This window comes from Prosopis cineraria, unplaced genomic scaffold (assembly GCF_029017545.1).
Source record: "Prosopis cineraria cultivar Desert tree isolate PC_DT_omini unplaced genomic scaffold, ASM2901754v1 PC6, whole genome shotgun sequence".
In the NCBI taxonomy this organism is placed as follows: Eukaryota; Viridiplantae; Streptophyta; class Magnoliopsida; order Fabales; family Fabaceae; genus Prosopis; species Prosopis cineraria.
Genome location: NW_026555337.1, coordinates 33,799,853 through 33,822,238, shown reverse-complemented (window position 1 = coordinate 33,822,238; position 22,386 = coordinate 33,799,853). Strand labels below are relative to the sequence as shown.

The window sequence follows — 22,386 nt, the reverse complement described above, 5'->3', positions numbered from 1 at the left end:
TGTACCTATAGAAACAAGTCTCTTACTAGTTAATTTTTATTAGGAAGGTTGAATAAGATTTAATTAAGAATTTACAAAATTCGGTTATATATATTATATAGAATTCTTGCTTGAAATGTTAAACTATATATATATATAGGTAACATATAATTCAATCTTACAAGTCGCCCCTTGACTTAATTGACAGGCCTCGGGGGCTTTCTTTTTTAGAATCAAATCTAAGACATTATCATTAAAGGATATTGAATAATTTGTCAAAGAATATATCTTTAACACAAGTATGGAAAATTAAAAGTGCAGTGCAAACAAAATATTAAGAAGCGAACAAATAACGTAACTATAGCACTATATATAAATAAACATAATTAGAAGGCATATTCGGCATAAAAAAAACATAATTAAAATGTATTCTTACCCCTTTTTAAAAAAAAAATTTGGTTGAAAGATGCACGAAGCTATGAATGAAAACAGGAGTAGCAAACCGAAAACAATTCCTGCAAAAATAAAAAGATATATTCAGAGCTGAATTTGGTTATAAACTAAATTACAAGATTAGCATATATATATATATATATAATCTGTGTACTTGTACCATGAAGATCTTAAGCAACTTGAACGACGTTGTTTGCGAAGAGATAGAAATGAGAGGAAAAGATGAGAGAAAAGTGTGATAGGAGCGATTAATGGAAGAAGAAGATAAGAGCCATTCATTCAAAGTGCTTCAATTATGCGGGCTCCCTAGCTAAGGAAGGAATTTTGGGTTCTTCTCTATTTGATTCGATTCCCTTTTTCTTGAGGGACCCTTGTGTTTAAAGAATGAATCGGACTTCAGTCCCTTTGTACGGCTGATGTTTAATCTCATGTTATTTGGGCTTCACCCTCCTTTATACCCAAAAAAAAAAAAAAAAGTGCTCCAATTATGCGTTCCCGCGATCTCCCAATGGTCCCACTTTCTTTCTTTCTCAGTAATTCAAGTTCAAGCCACATTGTAGTCTTATCCCTTCTTTTTTACAAAAATAATAATAATAATAATAATAAATAATAATAATAATAATAATAAGGAAAATGACGATTTAAGACCCCCTAAACTCATTAATTTCAATTGAGATCATAAAATATTAAAATTTCATAAAGGACCTTGGTCCTTACTTGGAATAAAAAATATATGTAACTTTACAAAATTGCTCTCCACTAAACACTAAAAATTGGACCACTTGAAAAATAAAGTATCTTCACTACTGAAATCACTATCATGGTAAGGGAATATTATTAATGTCAATTGAGAAAATATGGAACCCTACTTGAAGATAGATTGTTTCCTACAATTTTCAAAACTCACTTTTAAAATATTTCAATTTCACTAATGAATATGCAACAGTGATTTGTGAATTTTCTAAGTTCACTCAATAATATCATCCCATTGTCTTGTCAAATTCTATGCTTGTTATAATTAGACTATTAGAAAAATAAAGTGTCTTCATTGCTAAAATCACTATCATAACAAGGGAATATTGTTAATTTTAGTTGGAAAAAGATGAAACCCCATTTGAAAATAAATTATTTCCCACAATTTCAAAGACTCACTTTTGAAACATTCCAATGTCACTTATGATTTATGAATGCACAAAAGTGACTAATAAATTTACTAACTTTACTTAAGAATATCAACCCATTGACTTGTCAAATTTTATGTTTGTGAATTTATAATTAGACGGCCTGAAAAATAAAGTGTCTTCACTATTGAAATCACTAGTGTCATGAGAATATTATTAATATCAATTTGAAAAACATGAAATCTTACTTGAGAATCTTTGCAGGTATTTTGATTTTTTTTGAGGGGTGACAATTTATATTTTTTAAAATTTTAAATAAGGACCACAATTTTTTATTAAAATTTAAATATTTTATAATTTTTAATTGAAATTAATAACCTTAAGAGATGTTTTATTACTATAGACTTCAGTACTTTTGTACTGCTGATGTTTAATCTCATGTAATTTGGGCTTCGACCTCGTTTATACAACCAAAAAAAGTGCTTCAATTATGCGTTCCGGCAATCTCCCAAAGGTCCCACTTTCTCTCTTTCTCAGTAATTCAAGTTCAAGCTACATCGTAGTCTTATCCCTTCTTTTTTACAATAATAATAATAATAATAATAATAATAATAATAATTAGTAAAATGATGATTAAGGAACCCTTAGAGTCATTAATTTGAATTGAGGATCATAAAATATTAAAATCCCATAAAGAACCTTGGTCCTTACTTGAAATAAAAAACATACATAACTTTACAAAATTATCTTCACTAAGCACTAAAAATTAGATTACTTGAAAAATAAAGTGTCTTCACTGTTGAAATTATTATCATGGTAAGGCAATATTGTTAATGTCAGTTGAAAAAATATGAAACCCTATTTAAAAATAAATTGTTTCATATCATTTCAGAAACTTACTTTTGAAATGTTTCAATATCACTAATGAATTTACAAAAGTGAATTGTAAATTTACTAACATCACTTAGTAATACCATCCCATTGCCTTGTCAAATTTCATGCTTGTTATAATTAGACCACTAGAAAAATAAAGTGTATTCATTGTTGAAATTACTATTATGGCAATGGAGTATTGTTAATGTCAGTTGAAAAAGGATGAAATCCCACTTGAAAATAAATTATTTTCCATAATTTCAGAAACTCACTTTTGAAACATTCCAAGATTACTTATCAAAATGCAAAAGTGACTATTAAATTTACCAACTTCTCTCAAAAATATTAACCCATTGACTTGTCAAATTTTATACTTGTAAATTTATAATTAGATTACTTGAAAAATAAAGTTTCTTTCACTACTAAAGTCATTATTGTGGTATGAAAATATTGTTAATGTTAGTTGGAAAAATATAGAATCTTACTTAAGAATTTGCGCACATATTTTGATTTTTTCTGAGGGGCATTTAAAATAATTTTTATTTTTTTAAATTTTATGTAAGAACCACAGTTTTTTTATTAGGATTTTAACATTTTATAGTTCTTAATTAAAATTAATAACTATCCTTAATTGTCATTTTTTTTAAAATTAACTCACATGCCCATCCACTGTTGTTCAATCGGTGGCTGGTGGAGAGCTTTAAGTTTAACACTTCAACTGTTAATTTACTCGATCTATTGGGATTGATGACAAATAATTTCTTATCCCTTCTTTTTTTTTAAAAAAAAAAAGCGCGTGCGCACATTCAAAAAGGGAATAGGAAAGATATGCACTTTATTGTTACAGTAACTCAACTAGTCAAGTCATCCATGAATGCGTTCCAGCAGAAAAGAGCAGTAAAAAGCCCTTCAATAGTTTTGTTTTAGGGTCCACGTACGAAAAGGTTCGTCAATAATTTGATCCCCGTTTTACTCAGGTTAATTCTTTTTACTGTGATAAAATCCTTTTTATATAGTCAATTTTAAACTTGTTTTATATAATCAAGAAATTTTTTTTATCATGATAAATTTTATTTAAATTGATTTATTTATTTTCTATCATGATAGTATCTTTTAAAAGATAATTTTTATTCTTTCTATCTTGGTAGGTATTTTAAAAGATAAGTTTTGTTTTAATTATATGGTAGATCCTTAATTGTCATAATAGATTTAAATAATTATGGCTGAAAAAGTGAAGTGTTATACTATCATTGTTAATCACTTACGACTGCTAGTAGCATTCAATATTTTAATTTCAATTTTTTAAATTAATATAATCAAACATTTTCTTTTTGTTTTATTTTGAAAAATAATTTTAAAAAAGGATTTACAAATTATCCTTTTTAAAAACAAAAATGATATTCTTTGCACTGTTTGTAAGTTATTCGTATTGTGCATTTTCGTGCTAGGAAAGCTCATGATTTTGAGAGACCTTATATTATCTTTGATGATTTCCCACTGGATTTCTTTTTTTGGAATGGAAATTCAAATACTAAACTAAACAAAGGAAACAAAATATATCAAGGAACAAAAAGCCAAAAAAAAAAAAAACCTATCCTCTTTTGTCGTCTTTCATGTCAAAATTAAGACATGAATAATGATCAAAGAGACAAAATTAACTTTTAGAATGTGAGGCAGTCTAACAAGATAATTATCATCTCTATTATCATTTTTAAGAATACGATTTAACTCAATTTGTTCTTCCATAGACATTGCCACTTTGGATGTCAGAAGGAGGTGAATGATGATTGGTCAGTCTTTATATTTTAAGCGATTGTATTTCAGTTTTATTAATGCATTTCAGTTTTCAATTCAAAAAACTAAAAAAACAAAAAACAAAAAACAAAAATGAGAACCCAGTCAAACATGCCCCTTACTTTAATGCGTTGTGTCTTGTACATTTTTTACCATCAGATTTATCTCATTTTCACGTTTTTCAATATTTCAAAAACCTGACTAACTTTCAAACCTAAAAAGCTAACTGATCACAATTTTTATGATTTAATCAAGTAAATTATGATAGAATTAGTGATATAATAATAAAATAAAAATAATATTATATATATATATATATATGTTGTCGCTTGGACATTTTTGCCTTTAGCTTTATCTCACTTTCACATTTTTTAATGTTTCAAAAACTAGACTAGATATCAAATTAAACTAAAAAAGCCAGCTGGAAAAATTTGTATAGTCTAAATGGTTTGACAATATGTCAAATTGATGATATAATAATAAAATAAAAATAATATTATACATATATAATATTTATAAAAAATATCAAATTGTCAAATAGCATAAAAATAAAATTAGATAGTTTAACTTTGCAATGATTTTGGGATTTTCTTTTTAGTTCATTTAAATTTTATGTTTTGAAAAAAAAATCATTGATTTCTATAATTTTATTGATTTTTAATTTTAATTTATGCAGTTTTTTTACTGTTTTCAGCCCGCTAAAAATATTGATACTATAGGGACTCAGGGAACAAACATAACCTAATTTTACAAAAAAAATATAAAAAATAAAAATATTAAAAAATTGCAAAAATTAGAGGCAAAACTTGATAAAATTATAAGGACCAATGATTGTATTTTTTTTCTTTATTTTTTTACCAAAATTTGATACATTTCCAATTCCACATATATTTTTATAAATTAAAATATATATTCACATGAATAGATGGGACCCATGGGTTCTTGTAGCCCTAAACTGACCATCAGAAAAAAAAAGTTAAAAAAAAATACAAAATAAGTTTGGAGACAGAGTCAGGACAGGAAGAAGAATGTAGAGATGGAGAGAGAAAGTGAGTTGACAATTAATTTTATTTGTTATTTTCTTTTTTCTTTTAAAAATATGCTATAGTAGACTATTATAAGTTACTATCAGCAATGAACCACTATTATATGTTAACCATTGACGAACACAATCATCAGCTGATTTTTTAATTTTAAAATTATTTTTAAGTTAACATAATTAATTTTTTTAAAAAAAGTGGTTTAAAAATAATTTAAAAAATGGGAATACGATAAAAAAATATAAACTATTTTCATAATTATTTTTCATTAATAAGGTCTTGCAAGACATTGTAAATTATCAATTAAGAGGGAAAATGACGGCAAAAACACAAAAACAAGAGAACCTTGATAAATTAAACACGTTGTCAAAATTAAAGAAAGAAACACAGAGAGCCCCCTTTTTGGGATTTTTATTCTTTTTAGATCGGATTTGAAGAAGAACAAAGTGAGTGACGAAGATAAAAACTGGACCATGATAAAATATGGACTCAGAAAGTAATCAGCCATTAGTGACTCAGAAAGTAATAAGCCATTAGCTTGGTTGCAATAAAAAATCGATCTCCTGGAGAACGAAAATGAGACTAATGATTTTTATTTTCTTTGTATAAATGTTTAAATTTTTTGTTGTCACTTTTTATTTTCAGGTTTTATTTTTTATATAATTATTTTCAAGTGTTATTTCCCTTTCTTTTGCGAGACTAATGATTTTTTAAGGCAGAGCCTAGAGGGTTCAGAAAAAAACATTGCGTAAACGAAATAGGGGGGAAAAAGTGACTGCAGAGTAATCGAAATATGTTTAAAAAAAGAGAGAGGGACAAATAACCGTAGCACTATATATAAATAAACATAATTAGAATGCATTTCTGCCGTAAATTAAAAGACATAATTAAAAAGTAATCTTACCTTTTTTTTTTTTCGATTGATAGACGCAGGAAGCTCTGAATGAAAATAAGATGAGGAGAAGGAATAATTGTGAGGAATTAATGCAGAACACACGAATTATAGCAAACCGGAAACAAGTCCTGCAAAAAATGAAAAGATATATCTAGAGTGTGAAATAATTTAGTTATAAACTCAATTGCCAGATTTTCATATATAATCTGTGTACTAACTATACTACCATAAAGATCCTGAGCGACTTGAACGATGTTGCAGAGAGAAATCTGCTTTTGTGAAGAGATAGAAATGAGAGCAAAGGAATCAGAGTAAGAGAAAGTGAAAGATGATAAGAGCAATTAATGGAAGAAGGAGAGGAGAGCCATTCATATCCAAAGTCTTCAATATAATTTTGCGTTCCTGTGGTCTCCTCAAGGCCCCACTTGTTTAGTTGTTTTCATTCTCTATAATTCAGCTACACTGTAAAGTATAAAGCTTGAACTACATTACTCCATATAATGTAAGAAAAATAATCAATTAAAATTAACATGAATGATAGAGACCCTCATCATTCAAGTAATTGATGAGGGATGTCACTTGTTGATATATACATATCCTTGCTTGCGTCTGGGTACTATACATGTGTATGTTATTGTTTAATCGACTCATTACAAAATAAAATAAAAATGATATCATTAGATAGGGAAATAGTAATACATATATCCATGTAGTGTAGGACACTAAAATCAAAATAAAATCTTCATGCGGCACAGGCCATAATGTGTGTTGTCCTTGATATTGCTTTTAATAAAGTAACACTATTTGCTGGACTCGTCTTTTTGGCCATGATGCTTTTCAGTCATCGTGCAATGAGATATCCAATGCATTGCTATTTTGTTATTTTGAAGAAAAAGACACAATGGTAGGAAATATTTATTATGTTAAAGTCTTATGATTAAATTAACTTCTTATTTTCTTTTGACCAAAAAAATTAACTTCCTAATTGCCCATCATTCTGTCAAATCTCATAATTATTTTCCTCTGAAAATTTTAAACATCAAACCCAACATTTTATCTTTATCCGAACACATGAATTTTTTTTTTTGATTGCATATATGTATTATCTCATTTAAGACACAGTTAGGCATTAAATATGGATACTTCTCTCAATGGGTACTTGAAAAATCTCATATTTTTTATTTATTCATCTTAATATGTGCCCATCCACTTGTGCATGTTCAATTGGTGGCTAGTGCAGAGTAGAGTTTAACACTTCAATTATCGACTTACTCAACAGTGATTTGTGACAAATAATTTATTATACCTTCTTTTTTTAATATATATATATATATATATAAAGAGGATAGGAAAGAAATGCACCTTTTGGTCTTGCAGATAACTCAACTGGTCAAGTCATCCATATGATAACATGGCAAAGAAAAATAATAACTTATGCATAAGGTATTGATACGTCAAAATTTATTAAGTGGAAGAGCAAATGACAAATTAATGTGGTTATACTATGTAAAATGACAACTGGTCATAACAAATTGGCAACTATAGTATAAAATAATAGAAGATAACTTCATAAATGTTTACTTGTCAATATTCTATGTGTAAGTTGTCAATTTTTTTTTTGGCCATATTTTCATTATCCATTACCTTCTCAATTTAAACAGCATATAACTTCATATATTTTACTATATGTGTATATTGTCAGTTCTCTTTGTCGTGTTGTCATTACTTGTTGCCTTATCAACTTAAACGGCAAATAAATTCATAAATTCTTACCTATCCATACCTTATGTGTAAGCTGTCCTTTTCCTTAATTTGTCATGTTATCATTTCTGGTTACCTTGTTGTCAATTTAAATAGCATATAATATCCTATGCGTAAGTCATCATTTGCCTTTGTCATATTGTCATTACTCACTGCCTTGTCAGTTTAAATGCCATAACACATCTTAAATTTTTACTTATCAACACCCTATTTGTAAGTTGTCATTCTCCATATTATAATCACCTATCGTAAAGTTGTTAATAGTAGATTCGTTATTTTCAGTTTAAAATAAAATTCTTCCACCTGATAAGTTTTTACTTATCAATAAGGCATAAGAAAGTTGTTAACAACAAGTGTCACCTTGTCAATTTTTGATAAACTTGTTAATATCACATTCCAACAATCTCGTTCTGGTGATGATGAAGTCGGTGTGGCTCAATGTGAAAAGATTTGCTGTAAATTGGTAGGAGAAGTGATATTTGTTCTTGAATTTCTTCCCATAAATGTTAGAATCTATTGGGCAATTTAGTAATTGTCTGTCTAACATTATTTATAGCCAAGGATCTCATGACTTCGTACAGTTATTTATACATTTTGTGAGAATTTTCAGTATTTAGAAAACTTCTAAGTGACTCTATAGTAATTATGCTATAATTCTATCCCCATTTTAGAAGTTTTTTTTTTTAATATGAAAGTTGGAAGAGGATATTCCCTCATGTTAAATCGTGAAAACGCCCCTAAAAAAATTACTTATTTTTGGAATTGTAAAAAAAGTAAAATTAGTTATTTTAAATCCGGCTATTTTTGGAATTCAGAAAAAAAAAACAAATACAAGGAGCACTAAACACTGTCCAAAATGAAAGAAAAACACTGATAGTGAAAGCCTTCCCTTAAAGCTTTGAATTATCCGTCATTGACCGTGGTGATTTGTCAAAATCTCATAATTATCTTCATCTTAAAATTTTTTCATCAGAAAAAAAAAAACGTGCCCATCCATTGATGTTCAGTTGGTGGCCGGTGGATAGCATTGAGTATAGCACTTCAAATCATTCTAATTATTGTGTGTAAAAATCCCTACAAATAATTTCTTATCATTTTTTTCTAAATAAATAAAGACTGCAGTTAAGTCATCCATAGCCATATGCGTTCTGGCAAAAGAGAGGGGGGGGGGGGGGAAGGTCCTTCAATAATTGAAGGAAATGGGATGAAATTCCAATTTTGTCCAATCACCATATCTGCGTTCTTTGTCTTGAATGTGGGATCTCCTGGATCTCTTTTCGTTTTCTCATATTCCACTATTGTTTTACCTGATTATTTTATATTGTTTATATTGACCGTTTGTCAATTTCTCTCTGGATGTGGTTTTTGATTTATGATAGCTTAGTTTGGATCTCAGTTTATTGATTGTGTTTATTGGCTTTCAATTTGTGCTTAGACTTAGAGGTTATCACGATGGCTTATGCTTAGTTGTTTTCCAAGTAAGGCTTTTTTCTCCTTTCTTTCATAGGCGTAGATGATGTCGTTGACGGTAGTGGATTTATTTATTTTAATTTTGTTTTCCAAATTGACAAATTTACCCCCTTGTCATTTCATGCCAAACCTGCGGGTGTTTGGCATTTTTCCCATTCCATACATTTTCTGCCCCTTCACATCACAATATAGTTTTTTTCAAAAATTAATTTTCTGATCTTTATAGTTCTAGGTAATTTTTAATTAAATTTCTGTGATTATTTTTTTAATTAAATTATATTCTACAAGTTAGTTATGATAATATCCGTTCATGAAGGATGAGGGCAGATTACATGATGCCGTTTATATGCATTAAGGTGGCTGACAAGTCCATAATTTAAGACACGTGCACGTGGGAATTACGAAAGTATATATAATTTAGATGGAACTGCATATATAACAATTTGGAAACAAAATAATCACAATTCAAACAACACATAAGAGTTTAAATTCAAGGAACAGAATCAAAACAAGCAGAGTGATAAAAAGAAATTAAAGGTCTAAATTTCATATAGCATGACGAAAATCTCTGATCAAAGAATGAGAAATTGGAAGTTCATTGTGGCATCAATAATCTTCTCTTTTCAATGGAGGACAAATGGATAATAGCAGCAGAAACACTATATCTTAACTTAAAATTTTGCTGAGACTCAATATATATAGTACTTAGATGGGATTGCATGTAAGAAACAAGTAGAGTAATAAGAAATGAAGGGTCTAAATTTCAGATAAAGGTGGTAGAAGAATACTACATCTTAATTCAAAATCTTACCAATAATCAAATTTATGAGTTATTTCTCTTTATTTTATATTAAGCTCAATGTTATGATCTGATGTCAGATTTTCCACATCAACTTAAATATGCTTACACTTTGACAATCTAATCGAAGCTTCTTTCAAGAATGGTGATCTTCTCCTTTCTCATATGTTTCCCGCAAAATCCCTAACTTTGCCTTCAGGCCCCACCTTCACAAAGCTCTTCTGATATTCTGGTCAAAGAGTCACCCTCAACTTATCATCTACCAGGTAAAAATGGCAAAAACTAGAAGGATGCAGTAAAAAAAAAAAATGATAAGGGGCTGATTAGAAAATTTGCTGAAGATGTAAGTATCTGGGATAGTTTTCCCTATTCTTTTTAGCAGACGGTCCTTAAGAAGAATTGTTTATTAGTTGATATTCCAATTTTGTTTCCAGATTTATTATTATTTATTTAATTACAAGTCGCTTAATATATGATTAATCCCAATCGTAATTAATTGCTTTTTCTCGTACTTTTTTTTTTTCTAAGGAAGAGATCACAAAAGGGATGATGAGGAAGATCCCCTTTAGAGAGTTGGAGAGAAACAAAAAACAATAACGTTTCAAGATCCTCCATTCTGTATAATAAAATTGGAAAGCATAGCATCTATATCCTCATATCTATTTGGTTTTTTATTTAAATTAATTACAAGTCAATCTACATATCAATATATATTAAAACAATGCCTAGTTTCCAAGTGTCCTTAATTAGATCGAGCCTTGTGTATATAAAATAAAGAGAATATGCCATTCTATTTACATATACTATACAAAATTATATGACTTACCATAAATTCACACACACACACACACACACACACATCTTTTGTAGCAGCGGAGTTGACGCGGCTAATAATGGTCAATAGAATTACCATCCAGTGGCCACTCATTGTGATTTCGTCCCGTTCGGTTGTCTTTTTCTATTTTTATATCCATAAATTATTCACTTCCTCAGTTTTTATGTCTGTATGAATTCATATAATTATTGTCCCAAATAACTAATAAAGCATAGACTAACATGTATATTTTAAATATCAAGAATTCTTCTTTTAATGAGAACAACAAACCATACAAAAATAAAGTACACACGATATTAAAATCCAATAGCTGCTAAATTCTAAATTGTAAAAATCATGAAATACACACACAATATTGAAATCCAAGTTAGATGGAGTGTGAGAGAGTATTCTCATGAAAATGTATACTTAAACAGTACATACGTCTCTTAAATGTTGTATAGTTTGCGATTAACAAATAATAATGCTCCCATGAAAATTAAAAAAGTACGACATTGATGGGGGAAAGGCAATGAACAATTTATAAAATGAAGTACACATACAATACTGAAATTCAAGCTGCTAAATTCCAAAATGTCTATTTTTAGCAGCGATTATTTCCCAACATTTATGCCACTGTGACAGAATGTCTTGGTGTGCCTTCAAAAGATGAGCATGACGAGCTATAACATCTGCTTGCTTGTGTTGAGCTGCATCTAACTCCTTTTGAGCAACTTCAACCTCTTGTGCAATCTCCACCTCCTCCTCACAAATGGCTTCAAGCATTGATTCATTGATCTTCATATCATCTTCTAAACCCTTTAGATCTTCTTGGATGCGATCAAATTGAGATATATTACAATCCAAAACCCTAGTTTTCACAGACTCAAGCCAGTTCTTGTCAAAACCCACAAAATGAGCATCCTTTAAATTGTCTGCCAACAACATCTTGTCTGCCTCAGTGATTGTGAATGGGGTCTTGGTTGTCAGAATGTTCAAGATATTAAGAAGTACCCTATAGGAATTACACAACATCCATTTGCTTCGATCATTTGTAGGAAGACGTAGTTGTGGGTGAATCTTGAATGCCTCTGCTAGTAAGGAAGGCTTAAGACCCTCTAGTTTCATCATATCAACTATCTCTTGCGCCCCAAGAACTGCCGAAGCTTGATTTGGCTCAGCAAAAGAAGGTGCCATATTTGCTGGAGGAAAAGATCGAAATGCTGATAATTGTGCATCACCAACAAGTTCTGACATTGTCACACCGTGATTTTTAATAATTTGGCCTGATAGAATCATCACATTATTAGCAGATGAGACTAATAAAACCAAATATGCAGAATGAAGAGTAGTTAAAAGTGAATCACCTTTAGAATATGATGACTCTTGTTCTGGTTTTGTCAGGTTACATGAAGGAGTTAATGAAGGGGTTCTCTTGAGACTTGTTGGAGCTTTTGATGACATAGGACTCAATGGCAAGATGGACTTGGATGTTTTCTCACCTAAAATAATTGGTGCAGGCAGCATAGTAAGGCTCACCAATAATAAAATTTATAAAAATATATTTAGCAAATAAAAGGTTGAAGGAATTCATTTAAAGAAAGCAATACGTACCATGAATGGAAGTCTTGTGCTCTTTTCCCAACGAAGAACTCACTGCTTGCATGCCACGTCGGTGTCTTGTAGTTGTGATCAAGCCACCTATAAAACCTGAAATAAGTAATCAAAGGAGATATAATCTTTCAAGTAAATTAAGACAGCTAGATCTTACCTTCCTCTTCCTCTTCCTCTTCTCCTTCAGAAATTTTGGAAGTTGCACTAATAGTTCTATCTCCAGTAGGATGGACAGTGAGGTTGGGACTTGCAGTAATTGATGCCTCCTTGTATGATAAAGTACGCATCTCATTATTATCATAATGACAAATCTGTTAAATGGTTTAAGTGGTTGCAAGAATCTCACCTTTTTAGAAGGTAAGGAGGCTGGGTGTAAGGTCTCTAGTGAAGCACCTTCTTCTACTGTTTCTTCAACAATCTACACACCACCAAATTAAATTTGTTTAAATTTTATTTTTTATAAGAAATTAAACCATTATAAATTAAATTTTATTTTCTTTGTATTCTTCTTTATTTACCTAACCAAAAATATGCATAATTAAAAAGTTTAGTCCTTTGTGATTCATTAATAAAAGAGAATGTGTCATGTAGTCATAATTGGTTTTTTCAAGTGTCTCGTCAAATCTAATGTTTTTTATAAAAATAAATGATGTCTTAGACGATAAGTATAGAACAGAGATAAAAGATACTTGTGTAATGAAGAATGGAAGCATCTAATACAAGTTTGTAGAAAAAGAGAAAACATGTACATCCTATCTTCTCGTAAAATAACTTTGAACGAGAGAGAAGACAATTATGTACTAGAGAATGATAGCATCTAATACAAGTTTTTCCATATAATCATATTTGAGAAGAAACAGTTATATAATGTCATTTGAAAACTATGATATTTATATGTATGTATGTATGTTGATTGCTAGTAGCATTCTATTATTGATACTATATCCCAAAGATGATAACTAATATACAGCGTACGAAGTACACTCTCACACTAGAGTATGATCAAATAAAATGAGGTATATATACCTTTGATATGTTTTGTATCCTATTTGTGGGTTGTTGTGGATGCTCCATAATTTTTTCGTTCTGCACTTCTTTACCAACCAACTCATCCCAACATAAAGATAATTGAAAGCGTAAGTATTATATTTTTCAAAGAAAAATACAAAACAAAGACAGAAAATAATCATGTGGTAGAGTGACAATTGCCTTTTGCCTGTGACCACATGATATGTATTTTTTCTTTTTGGTGGTCCAACCAACGTCACAATAAAAGTAAAAGTAATTATAGAGAGATCATATTAGTACATACATACCAATTGATCTATGGCTTTTGAAGCAGATGATAAAGTCACTTTTGGGTTCTCAGAAATATCATCCTCTTCAACAATTTCCTTTGTAGTTTCCTTAGTGTGTAAACCAACAATACATCGTAAAAGATTTCTTCACGTGGAATTCATTAATCTTTTTTTTTGGCATTATTTTTGGATTAAAATATAAGGTGTCTTAGTTTAAAATTAAAATTTGAAATTGTGAATTAGTTGAGAAGTTATTGTTGAGATCATAAGAGAGAATATTCTGAAATAAAGGAAAGTTTTTTGTTTAAGAAAAAAGATGCTTTGTAATATATATTTTTACATGCACTTGTTGGACAATGTACAATTTAAAAAAAAAATAGAGATAAACTTGTCATTCTTAATTTTTCATTTTTACTTTGTCGTTCAAAATCTCTTGATGATATAATATAGGTTGAAATAGAATTTAGTCATGTCAAGTTCAGTAGTTTTGATTTGAAACAGCTTTGAGAGTGGTGTGTTATATGAGGGAGACATCTCTAGATCACTGATGAATGTGGTGCTTTTTAATTTCTACATAAAAAGAATGAATTTATTTACATTAATAGCACTTTTTTCTTTTATATTGTCTTGTTTGAAGGAAATTTCATTCTACTTTATTTTTGGTTCCAACCATCATCCCAATATATGTAAAAGATTTTGAATTATAAAGAGATCAAATTAGCATAAACATACCGGTTGATCTATGGCTTTTGAATCAGACCACGAATTCATCATTTTTGGCATCATGGCAATAGCATCCTCTTCAACAATTTCCCTTCTTGTTTCCTTATTGCCCAAAGCCAAAAAAAAAAAGAAGAAGTTTGGTCATGTGGAATTCATTAATAAAATAAAAGGTTATACATGTACTCTTGTTGGTTTCTTTTATAAAAACCTCATCAAATTCAACTTTCTTTGTTTCCATTATTTGGTTAAAATAAATAACGCATGTCTCCCGAGATAATATTTGAAACAGAGAAAGAAGATAATTGTATACGTGAGAATGACAACATCTAATACATGCTTGTGGATGTAATCATGTTTGCGATATAGTACTGGAATATCATTAGAAACAATGTCCCCAAGATTTTATTGCCACACCAAGGAAAGAGTCAGAATATGCCATTCTCTTTTCTTATTCCCGTATCAATATACTAGATACATTACATGCTTGTATAATATTTAGGCAGTAAAAAAAAAAAAAACGTTGAATTTGATGAGGTTGTTGTGGATCCATCATAAGTTTTTCCTTTGGCATTTCTTTGCTAACCAACTCATCCTACATAAAGATGGTTGACGCATCATGCATAATTTATAGCCATCGGGCATAAAACCTGTAATATATTTAAAAGAAAAACAATTTTACTTTTGGAGATATTTTACATGTGAATTAGTTATCTCAAAGTCATTTGAGCACTTGTTTCTTTATGATTTTAGATGAAAAATAAATAAGAGCAATCAATAGTTGGTCCCTCCTTGTCTAATGCTGGGTATAAAATGAACTATACAAGTTGTCTTATGAATTTTGAATCAGATGATGAAGTTGTCGGCCTCAAATATTTCTTATTGATAACATAAGTTTATTTTTAGTCATGATATATTCAATAATTTTGATTTTAAGAAGGGCTTTGACTGGTTATAAAAGTCATTATGTTATTTCAACGTTCAACAGGCAAGTGCAAAACCGAGAAAATAATTATGTGCTAGAGAGTGAAAATTGCCTTATGTGTGTTTGTGTGTGACCGTGGGATATGTATTGTATGAGCGTGGGATGACTTTGTATCCAATAATATAGCTTTTTTATATTGTCTTGTTTAAAGGAAATTTCTTCCTTTTTTTGTGCTCCAACAAACATCCGTCTCAATGGAGAAGGAATTATAAAGAGATCAAATGAGAAATACATACCAGTTGATCAATGGCTTTTGAATCAGATGATAAATTTGTCACTTTTGGCATCTCAGGAACAACATCTTCTTCCGCAATTTCGTTTGTTGTTTCCTTAGTGCCCAAACCAACATTCGTTATAAAAGTTTTAATCATGTGGAATTCATAAATAAAATTACTTTTGTTGATTTCTTTTATAAATATCTCATCAAATTCAATATTTTTGCTTCCATTATTTGGATTAAAATAAATCATGTCTAAGAAGATAATTTTAAAACAGAAAAATTAGATAATTTTGTACTTGAGAATGACAGCATGTAATTAATACATGCTTGTTTGTAGATGTAATCATGTTTGTGAAATAGTATTATAGTATCATTAGCAACAATATTTTCTACCAAAGTTTAGCTTATATAAAATATATATATCTATTCGCAAAGTAACCTTAAAATATAAAGAATATACATGAGTTGTTAATGGCATTCTATAGCTAAGACAATGTCACAAACATGATTATGTCCATGATGTGGTGAAATAAGATATACCATTGTGAAGTTTGGTGGACCAATTCGGGATTGGTGGGTTTTTAAACTTGGGCTCCCTTTGGTATCTCCCATGTCTGACTGATTTGTGTTTGGATGTGAAGAAGCCTTCTCCCCTGTTTTTGCCTCAACATTGGAATCAAGATTCTTTGGGCCATCTTGATGCTGAGTAGCGATGGTTTCTGCAAGTAGGATTTTCTGATGTCATGTTAACATGATCACATAATAATAGTTTTCACTTTGAATGTTTGAACGCATACCATGAAAAGAAAATTTGGGACAACCATACAATTTTGAGCAATTTTCTAATGTTTGAAAATCAATCCCATGGCAGATGTTGATGAGGCTTGTATTTATTCCTAGTTCTACATATCGTAGCTCTGGAAGCACATCCTTCTTTGCCATTTCTTTTGGCTGAAATGGTCTGATCAGCACATGCTCAAGAGCGTAGGCATCTTCTATACATACTTCTTGTAGTTTTGGAAGGATACCAGACCTTGTGATAGAGAACAAATACTTCAACCTGTGACAACCTACAACACGCAGCTCAATTAACTTTGGGAAGCATGGTTGATGAGGCAAATGATCTCCAGCACTTTCCTCATTATCCTCTTCAGTGATCTTAACTAATTCTTCACATTCCCATATCCATAATTTCTCCAACTGTGGTAGGCTTCTCAATGTAGAGGTAGAGAAGACAACTTCAAGCTTTTTGCATCCTCTAATTTGTAACTCAGAGAGATTCTTGAGGCTTAGAATACATTTGGGGCCCACACATATATTCCTCAACTCCCATAGATTTATCAACACCAATTCTTGTAAACTTGATGTTAATGGTTCAAGTCTTTTTTTATTTTTCTTTGCATCCAGATTTTTCAAGTTGAAAATCTCTTCTATTTTGGAATTTGCTAATGTAAGCTCTTTCAAAGCATGCAAGCGCATCTCAATTAACTGCAAAATACAAATAAAGAATAATATCGATATCATATTCCAATTTAACATTATAGAACATAGGGGAGGAAGAATGAATCAAACTAAAGTAAATAAAATTTTTCATAGTCAATTGATAACAAATAAAAATTAGAGAAAAAATATTGATAATAAGATCCAGTAACAATTATTGAATTAGATCAACCTATAATTATAACAAAACACTCCTTATTCTTAACAAAATCTGAAAAATCTAATGGGCCAGTCATTAACATTGAAAACACATACTCTCTCCAAACCACAATATAAGTTATTAGTAATTAGTTTACATTTCTAAAAAAGTTTGTTTAAATCTTTATTTTTTAAAAGTTTTTACATATTTTTAATCATACCTTTGAGCAGAATTAAATATAACATTTAACTTATTTAGAATATCAACTGAACATCATAGAACATAGGAGAGGAAGAGAATATTTAATTAAAGTAAATGAAACTATTCTTATTCCATTGATAAAATATAAAAATTAGAGATAAAAGCATTTGATATTAAGATCTAGTAATAATTATTGAATTAGATCAAACATATACTAGCATAACATTATACTCCTTATCCTTGATAGAATATGGAAAAGCTAATTAACCAAAACATTAATATTGAAACACAAAAATGCATTATTGAGTGAATTGAGAATATAATTCAATCACTCTGTTTTATAGAAAAAGAAAAAGGCACTAGCAATGAATGGGGAAGATGACTGTGTGATGCTCAACTTTTTAACATTTAATATGTTATAAACTTGTAGGTAATTGTAATCAAATTTAACCTACCATTAACATTGATATGTGTGAACATGTGAAGTGATTGCAGCCCTAGCATTATTAAACATGAAAAACAGAGGCAATTGTCCTTCTGCATTTTAACATCATAGAAAATAGGGGATCGGAGGAAGAAAGAATCAAATTAAATTGAAGTATATAAAATTATTCTTACTCAATTAATAAAAAATAAAAATGAGAGAAAAGTGCATTTGTTAATTAAGATATGGTGGTATAGAAACTCAAAAAGAGCAACTGATAACAATTAAAATCTATCAAATAGGAAGAAACTACTCTGTTATTGCTTGACCATCCTTGAACAACTTTTGAAACCTATTTATACTGATTGTATAAGGACATTTTCATCCAAAATATTTGACAAACATTTAACATAGGTTAAAGGAGTTACATATATTACTAACATTAATCATGGCCATTAACAAGGAGTTGCAAAGACTTGCTTATTAATGGATTAGTAACAGTAGGAGAGTATTGATGTTCAGATCATGATTCCATTTCATATGGTAACAATTATTGAAATAGATCAACCTGGTAGCATAACAATATGCTCCTTATCCTTAGCCAAATATGGAAAAGTTAATTAACCAAACATTAACACTGAAACACGTAAGTGTGTTAAGAAATGAGAATTTAACAAGACTCTATTTGTGGGAAAATGGGGATTAGCTAGGACTCAATGAATCAGAAAGAGGAGTATATGTCATTCGCACCTTTCAACATTAATATGCTAATAAATTTGTGGGCAATTGTTATTAAACTCAACTTACCATTAACGTTCACATATGTGAAGGAGTGAAGTGATTAAAAATTCAACCTTGCTAAGCATTATTAAACATGCAAAACAGAGGCAATTGTCCTTCACCATTTTTTAATTCAATATTGATTAATATAAATAAATATTATATTTTTCATTTTTAATTTGTAATGCCTATGTGTGTGAAATCATGACTCAAAAATTATCAAATAACATCTCCTAGGATTGTTCAAAATAATTACTAATAAGACTAGGGAAGAAGTTAAAACAGAGTTGTACCTTTATGGTTGTGGAGTCTTGTGTTGCATGATCACAAACCATAAAATCATTAAAAGATTTGATGCTAGACATAGAAGAAATGTCAATATCCAGTATAATGGCCTCTAGAGATAACCCTCTCAAACAAAAGTTTTTGGGACACAGGCTGACAAGTTTTGGCACATTATGCATCCCTAGTGATTTTAGAGCAAGGAAGTCAATGCAAATTTTGATATTCTGATTCTGATGAGATAAGTTGTCATCATGAGAGCTTCTTCCCAACACATATTCCAACTTAGGAGCATCCTTGATTCTAAGACGTTCCAAATGCATGGGGGATCTAAAAGCAGATGCTGGAAATAGATATTCCACTACATTGCATTCTGACATGTCTAGTTGTTTCAACTTTGGAAAGATGGAATTGTGATTCATATGAGTTGTAGCACCTCCCTCATCTGCTACAATACATTTTAGTTGATCACATCTTTTGACAGTCAGTTCTTCCAAGGAAAGGATTGAGGCATCATGTAGAGCAAACAATGATATTAAGTTGGCACAAGTCACGAGTTCCATCTTCTTGATGTTAATCAATGATTGCATTCTGATGCTTTGAGTTGCCTGAGAAGCTCGATGAACTATATCTGTTGATAAATCTAGTCTCTACAAACACATAAATTATATGCATATTAATGCAAACAATCAATAAAATCTTCATATACGAATTAATTTAGAAAGAATATTAGTTGGAGTTCTATCTTTTCCTTTTCTTCTGTTTTTTCCCATATCGTAACATCTACCATGTATATGTATATAATTGCTTCATTAATTTGTTTTTCTATTCATCATGTCTATCAATGAAAAAGTAATATCCAAAAAAATGCAATTTTAGGAAAGAAACGCAAAATTAAGATAGGGAGAAAGCAAAAAATATAAGATATATATTTATTACTGAATGACGTAATTTTATACGTTAATTTAAATAACTGTTTGATAATGTTTCCTTTTCTTTTTTTTTTGTAACAGCTTTAAGAACAAAGTAAGTTGTTCTGTTTTAAATTTATATGTAGCATTTTATTGAATAACCAATGCCTAACATTTGTAGACAGACAATTAATCTAAAATATCCAGAGAAATGGTGTGAAGAAATGGTGGCAATAGGAAATAATAATAACTCATGTCCCAAATGCTTACCATTTTTGGTATATCATTAAAGCAAAGGAGCTCTAAAGTTGGGATTTTTTTTTTTTGGTAAAAGTCATCATTTTAGTTACATTTTGATTTGTTCGCTTTTTTGTCATATTAATATAATTTCCATATTTCTCTTTTTCTTCATCAACTTTAAAAGGTTAAAAAATAATTTTTGTCACTGTGCTATATTTTGAACAATCCAGAATAAATTAGACACATGAATATTTTGACTTAATTTTATGGCATTGAAAAAAAAAATAGCTCTTGTAAGTATAGTCTTCTTGTAACTTTATTAGGAAAAAAAAAAGTTTAAAATGTCAGATTATATCACCTAAACTATCATAACAAATAAAACGAGACATATATCAAGTAAATTAAAGACAAAAATTGAGATTTTGAAAAGAAAAGAAAAAGTGTTAATCATGTAGTATAACAAGAAAATTGGGAAAGATAATAGAGATCTAAGATTTCTCTTAGTTAACCAAAGAGAGTTATTTATGATAGATAAAGCAAAACAAATAACAGTAAGTTAGAAAGAGTGTTACCTTTGTGATTTCCCAATTCAAGCATTCTTCACTCGAACAAAATATCAAATCAATAAAAGATATGATGCCACAATTGTCCAAAGAAACAGTATAAAGAGATGGCGATACTAAGAAATAATAATTCTTCACACAAATGCTTATCATATTTGGTACACCTTGAAAGCAAAGAAACTCCAAAGCAGGGAGATCAAAGTGCAGATCATTTTGTGGATTTGGATTTGCTGAAAGATCCTTGTGATGGTATTTCCTAACAATCTGTGTTAGTTTAGGAGCATCTCTGATCGTCCAAGACCTTAAATTTTTAATTTCTAATGATATTGTGGATGGAAACAAAAATTCCATGTCATTACACTTCCTGATTTCTAGCTTCTTCAAGTTTGGAAAAATGGAACTACACTTCTTTTGATCTTTATAATCATCTTCATCGCTGGTTACCAAGTGCTTCAATCCATCACATTTTCCAATTGTCAATTCTTCCCACAATATAATTGATGCCATAGATAACGTGAACAGTGTTGATTTTGAATTTAAAAAGAAATCTACAAGTTCCATCTTCTTGATATGACCAACATGGAGTAGCTGTCTCTTAATGGTAGCAGCAGTTTCAATCCATTTCTCTGATGCAAGTAATCCCTACAAACAAGCATTGTTATTCAACACCTGAACAACTTAAATTAATTTTTAAAGTAATGCATGGAGATATGAAATCTAGGAAAATAGCACTTTATCCAATTAGCAAATATATATGCCAACTTTTTTTTAGTTAGATATATATATATATATAGCATGTTAATTATATTTATATATATATATATATATTTGATTATACGCAATTGATTTTATAGTTCTAGATACACAAGGCACAAGCACTCAGATATATACATGTGTGGGTGTTTTTAGTCTTACCATTTTACCAAATTTTTTTTAACAAGATGCACTTGGAAAATCTTATTACAAATAATTAACTCAATCATGCATCCAAAAATATTTCAAATTACCTTTAAATAATGGCAATTCATATAGTAGATATTTTCAACATTCAAACCTTACTTTGTTCAATTGTGAACCATTTTTTTTCTTTTGAAATAACTGGCAATTTACATTTCTATTCCTTGAACAATATATATATATATATATATATGTATGTACATATGTATATATATGAGACACTTGAATGAAAACAGTAAGGCAAGTGCAGCATACCATTGGGTTTGTGTGGTCAAGTGGTCCATGATCAGAAACAGTAAGATTAGTCTCTTCACTAGCTGGCCTTGATTTATTAAGAGAACAACATGCTTGAACCCAAGAGAGAGCACATGTGGCAAGAATTTGATGTATCTTATTGGACTTATGTCTTGAAAGTGGAGATGATGGCTTTTGCATTGATAAACTCTTGAGTTGCTCATAGTTTCTAAAAATTCCACTTAGTCTTGGTACTCCACAAAGTTCCATCTCTTTCAGTGAGGGGAGCATAGCATCTTCCCCCTCTTGAAACTTATCA

The 22,386-nt window shown here is 29.7% G+C and overlaps 2 protein-coding genes across 3 annotated transcripts; both read right to left on the bottom strand.

The window, feature by feature from the left end:
* Positions 1-11,453: 11,453 nt before the first annotated feature.
* LOC129312579 (uncharacterized) lies at positions 11,454-13,748 on the bottom strand. Of its 2 annotated transcripts, none has more exons than XM_054955239.1 (6): positions 13,640-13,748; positions 12,960-13,031; positions 12,771-12,879; positions 12,614-12,700; positions 12,367-12,501; positions 11,454-12,285 (listed from the first exon to the last, which is right to left on the bottom strand). In XM_054955239.1, exons 1-6 carry the CDS (start codon positions 13,685-13,687, stop codon positions 11,582-11,584), a joined length of 1,155 nt encoding a protein of 384 aa, XP_054811214.1. In that variant the 5' UTR covers positions 13,688-13,748; the 3' UTR covers positions 11,454-11,581. The 2 variants fall into 2 exon arrangements, with proteins under 2 accessions (XP_054811214.1, XP_054811215.1); XM_054955240.1 differs by having other exon boundaries at positions 12,771-12,876.
* Positions 13,749-14,521: 773 nt separating this feature from the next.
* LOC129313105 (uncharacterized) lies at positions 14,522-22,358 on the bottom strand. The gene is made up of 7 exons (XM_054955997.1): positions 22,089-22,358; positions 20,886-21,518; positions 19,174-19,812; positions 16,634-17,324; positions 16,377-16,555; positions 15,853-15,945; positions 14,522-14,736 (listed from the first exon to the last, which is right to left on the bottom strand). Exons 1-7 carry the CDS (start codon positions 22,356-22,358, stop codon positions 14,629-14,631), a joined length of 2,613 nt encoding a protein of 870 aa, XP_054811972.1. The 3' UTR covers positions 14,522-14,628.
* Between the last annotated feature and the right edge of the window lie 28 nt (positions 22,359-22,386).

Bases quoted from the DNA above. Each gene is read 5' to 3' on its own strand.
- LOC129312579 (XM_054955239.1), bottom strand. From the start codon at position 13,687: ATGGAGCATCCACAACAACCCACAAATAGGATACAAAACATATCAAAG. The intron at 13,032-13,639 runs GTATATATACCT...GGTGGTGTGTAG, and splicing joins GGATACAAAACATATCAAAG to ATTGTTGAAGAAACAGTAGA. The intron at 12,701-12,770 runs GTAAGATCTAGC...CAGGTTTTATAG, and splicing joins AGAGGAAGAGGAAGAGGAAG to GTGGCTTGATCACAACTACA.
- LOC129313105 (XM_054955997.1), bottom strand. From the start codon at position 22,358: ATGCTCCCCTCACTGAAAGAGATGGAACTTTGTGGAGTACCAAGACTA. The intron at 17,325-19,173 runs GTACAACTCTGT...TGTATTTTGCAG, and splicing joins AAGACTCCACAACCATAAAG to TTAATTGAGATGCGCTTGCA. The intron at 14,737-15,852 runs GTATGTATTTCT...TTGGGCAATAAG, and splicing joins CAAAAGCCATTGATCAACTG to GAAACAAGAAGGGAAATTGT.